At 40.6% G+C, this 5,388-nt stretch overlaps 1 protein-coding gene across 4 annotated transcripts in view; it reads left to right on the top strand.

Moving 5' to 3' along the window:
- Positions 1–5,388, top strand: part of TPX2 (TPX2 microtubule nucleation factor) — a 53,609-nt gene that overhangs the window by 34,359 nt on the left and 13,862 nt on the right. For all 4 annotated transcript variants that reach the window (XM_001499757.7, XM_005604555.4, XM_014735091.3 and 1 more), the window contains exons 11-12: positions 2,430–2,571; positions 3,235–3,451. In XM_001499757.7, the coding sequence (XP_001499807.2) occupies positions 2,430–2,571; positions 3,235–3,451 (359 nt within the window). The remainder of the gene's footprint in view (positions 1–2,429; positions 2,572–3,234; positions 3,452–5,388) is intronic.

Genomic DNA, 5,388 nt, shown 5'->3' on the forward strand with positions numbered 1-5,388 from the left:
TCATAGCCCGATGGAGCCTCCCCTAGAATTCCCTTTGCTTACATCTTAGGCACAAATTTGCCTTTACTTGAAATCCTACTTTTGAACTAAAGTATGGCATATGCCTATGTGCAGACAACAATGTATAGTTGAGCATTTCTCAAACCACTCAGCTATCTGTCCACTTTTACCCATGAACCACCTTGATCCTCCTGGTCAATAATTGGCCATGGGGAATTAAGGTAACCTGAGATGTCATTACACATCAAGGCTATCTTTGCCATGTGTCAGAGTGTGAAATGCATTTACTCACCTACAGAAACTGAAGGCATTCCGTTCCTTCAAGGTTGTGTGCTTTTTGTTCAGCGACTCAACACATTTTTTAACCACTAAACACCAGGCACTGTGTTGGGTGTAGGGGATATAGAAGTGAACAAAATGGATTTAGTGCTACTCAACATCAAGTTCTTATTCAGTGAGAGAGGTGAACAAATAGATCATTACAGATTGTGGTAAGTGCTATGAATGTGGAGGGAGCTGTAAGAGTCAAGGGAGGTGGGAGATAGGTAGAGCGTGTCCATATGCTGAGAAGTCCCTGACAGAAAGGAGTGGAAGATACAGGAGAGAAAGGGGATAACCAATGATTAAGTCCCTGTGCAGGCAGCCAGGGGAGGGATAGTTAGCACAGGAGGAGTGGTGGTTCTTTGAAAGGAGGGTGGAAGAATGAGAGGAATGGGTGCAAATGTAGTGGGTTGTAGATTTGGTGGCGAACAGATAAGAGGATTCTAATCTAATAGCTTCTACCTTTATAAAAGTAATCACAAGAAGGAAGGTAAAGAAATTTGAGAAATGGAAGAGGTGTAAAATAGTTGTCAGGAGCATAAGGCTGGCATTCTGTATAAAGCAGAATCTGGTTGTTTTGAAGGTCTCAATTTTTTCTGTCCTTGCATAGGCATTGTTCCGTGCTGTGGTAGGTAGCCAGACAAGTTCCTTTAAGTACAGCATTTCTTAGCATTGTTATTATGTTCCAGTAGCCATTTGTCAAATTTTATGTTATGAAAATAATGAAATGGTTTTTTATCCTAATGGAAATTTAAATATTAAACATGACTTTTCAAATAATATATGATTCTTAGAGTCTGATATGCCCTGCTCCTAGAATCCTGGTCCTGGCAAACAGAAAGGAGAATTATTTTCTGCAATTTTTATTTAAAACTGTACAATTCTAGCTAAATAATGGCTATATGTATACTTGAAGCCTGGCTTATTTATAAAATAAATAGATTTGGTTTCTATCTTCTTTTTTTTTGAAAGATTTTATTTTTCCTTTTTCTCCCCAAAGCACCCCAATACATAGTTGTGTGCTTTTAGTTGTGGGTCCTTCTAGTTGTGGCATGTGGGACGCCACCTCAACGTGGCTTGATGAGCTATGTCATGCCTGCACCCAGGATCCGAACTGGGGAAACCACGGGCTGCCACAGTGGAGCGTGTGAACTTAACTACTTGGCCGTGGGGCTGGCCCCATGGTTTCTATCTTCTCATCTTTTTTCTTTTTTTAAATTTTTTTTTTTAAATTCATAAATTCCTTTTGTTTTGTTTTGTTTTTTTCGGAAGATTAGCCCTGTGCTAACTGCTGCCAATCCTCCTCTTTTTTGCTGAGGAAGACTGGCCCTGAGCTAACATCCATGCCCATCTTCCTCTGCTTTATGTGTGGGATGCCTACCACAGCATGGCGTGCCACACTGTGCCATGTCTGCACCAGGATCTGAACCGGTGAACCTGGGCTGCCAAAGTGGAATGTGCACACTTAACTGCTGTGCCACTGACCTGGCCCCTTATCTTCTTATCTTATGTGATAAGATCTAAAATAGAGGACTCATCCTATATAATTGTGAAAATTGATAAGATTGCCCCTGGCTAGGTAAATCAATATTCTCTATGAGCAGTAGTATAGCCTTAATATTGATGGTTTGACATAGTTTTTTTACTTTCTCCATTTGACTTTCTATGAGAGATGGTCTTGATACTTTGATGTAGATGCTTTTAGAGAGTTCATAAAATTGGGAGTTTTTACTTATTTTAAATAAGAAAGGCCTTATTTTAAAGCTAGAATAAGCAACAATCTTATTTATCAATAACAAGCAAAATAGTTGGCACTGTCAATAGAAGGGAAGTACAGCCCTTTGCAGTGATAAGGAATCCATCAGACATGAATAGATTTTAAGTTCAGGAGATGATAGCAGACTACCCAAAGTCTCCTCATACCCCTCAGTAAAGAGTGATAGAGAAGAAGGGACAGAATGTTTGTGAGGTTGACTGATGAGAGCTGAGCTGAGCAGAAGGCCAGTCACTGTGCGATTTGGCATCTCTGGGCTGCCGAGCTGAGTTAGCACCTATAGGGAAATGGGGTCTTGGGGAGCTAGGTAAATGTCTGTGATCTCGGTTTACAGCTCTGTTACCCTCCAAATCTACTGTGGCCAAGATATCCAGAGACCCACAGACTCCCGTGCTGCAAACCAAGCAGCGCGCAAGGCCTGTGACCTGCAAAAGCGCAGCGGATCTGGAAGCCGAGGAGCTAGAGAAACTGCAACAGTAAGTCCCATCGGCAGCATTTGAGGGAGAGTTCTAAGAATCTGTCTGCTTTCTTTTCATTTCTGTAAGGGGGACAGTTGCTCTTTTTCTTGCCATGGGAATTTATGGCATTTGAGTTAGAGGCTCTGCAGGCTATGCCCCTGCCTCTATGATTAAAGGATTGAAAGTGGGAAAATGGAGATGTCCTGGAGTGTAAACTGGTAAAAAACTAAGGCAGAGGTTGGAGTGGGAGAACTTCCTTAGGATTCCAATTAATGGTTATCCTCTGAGATTAGTTTAGGTAGACCCCACCCCTTCCGGCTACCCAAGGGATCGTTACCGCTGTTATCAGTGGAGGAAACTGGACTTAATGTGGTTGGTACTGAAGTTTGTCTCCTATATCCTTCTTCCATTCCTTTTTGTACTTCTTTTGAGAAGGTGGAGCTTCCTCTGGGAAGAGAAACCCCAATCTTTAAAGTATTGGGAATGTTAGGACTGTCTCATTTATTCTTTGCTCTAGAGGTAGAAATAATGGCTATGGAGAGAACTGAAATTTTGCTGTGCAAGATGGGTAATCTTAATGATTATTATTTTTCTGTTTTTGGCTTACTTTGTGTTTCTGTCGTTTTCATTTTATTAAAAGAATTTTTTTTGTGGTTGTCATTTAAACTCTCACCTTACCAGATACAAATTCAAAGCACGGGAACTTGATCCCAGAATTCTTGAAGGTGGGCCCATCTTGCCCAAGAAACCACCTGTCAAGCCACCTACTCAGGCTATTGGCTTTGATTTGGAAATTGAGAAGAGAATCCAAGAGCGAGAGTCAAAGAAGAAATCAGAGGATGACCACTTTGAATTTCATTCCAGACCTTGCCCTACTAAGATCTTGGAAGACGTTGTGGTAAGAATGGTTGAGGCTCTGCATGCTGGCAGAAGTGCCCTGCTCATGACCAAATATCCACTCATTCACAAATGTTCGAGTAGGTGCTATGATCAGGGCATCAGGTTAGGAGCTGTGGGTGATAAAAAGACATATCAGAAGTGGATTTTGCTCTGAGGAAACTTAAAGTCTCAGCAAGGGAGACAACATGTTTAAATAACATAAAATGAGACAGAAGTGTTCTAACAGAGATGACAGTTCAAAGTACTATAAGCATTCAAAGGAGATAATGATTTCTTCCCCATAGAAGGTTCAGGGAACACTTTGTGGAGGAGGAAGCATTTGACCTGAGCCTTGACAAGGTGTAGTAGTCAGCGTTGTCATCCTCCTGTTGTTGTCAGTGTCATAATAGCTGACACTTTCACTTTGTGCCAGGTGCTGCTCTAAGCCCTTTTCCTGTATAAACCCGTTCATTTTGACCACAACTCCTTCAGGTGGTTTGCTCTAATTATCACCAGTTTTGGATGAGGCAATTGAGGGACAGAGAGGTTAAGTAGCATTCGCAGGGCACTCAGCTAGTAAAGAGGGGAGCAAGGATAAGAATTCAGGCACTTTGGCTCCAGAGTCCATGATGATCTTAACACTTCATCGTATTGCTTTTCTGCTACATGGTAGGATTTGGACTTGTAGAAATGCAAATGAAACGGACTGGTAGAGCATGCCAGGCAGTGGGAATAAGACAAAGCCTGAGTGTGGGGTAGCTATGGGAGCTGTGAGTGACTCAGTTAAATTGGAAAAAAGAAGTGTGTTAAGAGGAGCAACTGGAAACTAGACTAGAGAAGTGGGTTGTAGTTTGATGGTGGGCTCACAGTCATGATTTTAGAGAAAATATACAATCAGGAAGAGATGCCACGGTCAAAGATAAGTAATGGAGTTCAGCACCTGCATAAGTGCAAAGATAGGTTTTGGATGTATTTCTATGCTGATGGGAAAACACCCTATCCCCCTAATTTGGATTGATTTATGTGCAGATACTAGAAGAAGTCTGTTTTTCTGTCCTCTTTCTTTTTGCTCGCCCTTTAGAGTCACCATGGTTTTAAGTGAAACTGTGTACCAATATATTACCTTCAACTGGGGACTTAGTTTTGTATATTCTGTTTTCTTAGCACTAAGTCAGAAGCAATCTGAAGTTATATTTTCCAGGCTTTAAAAAAGCATGATAATGCTTAGAAATGATTCTTCCTCTCTTCTTTCAATTGAGGGCTTTCTCCATGTGAGGCCTCTTTTCTATTCACAATGCTTTTCTCTTTTTTTTGTTGCTCTGATGCACATGTACTATAGGCCAAACTCTGTAACATAAACTTTCAAGAAACCTCTTCCCACGCAAGTGATTAGTCTCCAAGAGCTGTGCCACCTTTGTCCTTACCTGCTGAGGAAGCAGTATTCTGAATTTGAGGGAAATGTGGGTCATAGGCAAATTCAGAATCCTAGAGCCAGAAGGGCTCTATGTTTCCATTTTACTCACTAGGAAACAGAAGCCCAAAGAAAAGAAATGACTTCCTGAAGGCTTCTGTAACATTCATTTGGCACCAAGCTTTTATTTGTTTATTTATATTAAAGATTGGCACCTGAGCTAACATCTGCTGCCAATCTTTTTTTTTTCTTTCTTCCCCTCCAAGCCCCCAGTACATAGTTGTAGGTCCACACCTTGCTTTTAATAACATCTTTTTCTCCAAGCTCCTGGCTTTTCCTCCTGCTATAAGTTTTTGTTTTTTATTTCATTCACATACCACCTTCTTGATTTTTACTATATCCTTGTATCTCATATACCAATATTGACTTTATATAGTCTTAAAATCGACTAATTTTTAAAGTAATTTTAAAGGGAACATTTAAATCACTATATAAATGGAAAGCTGGTACTTTTTGCCATAAATAACAACAATAATAGCTAATAC

The sequence above is a fragment of the Equus caballus genome, chromosome 22 (genome assembly GCF_041296265.1).
Source record: "Equus caballus isolate H_3958 breed thoroughbred chromosome 22, TB-T2T, whole genome shotgun sequence".
Taxonomy (NCBI): Eukaryota; Metazoa; Chordata; class Mammalia; order Perissodactyla; family Equidae; genus Equus; species Equus caballus.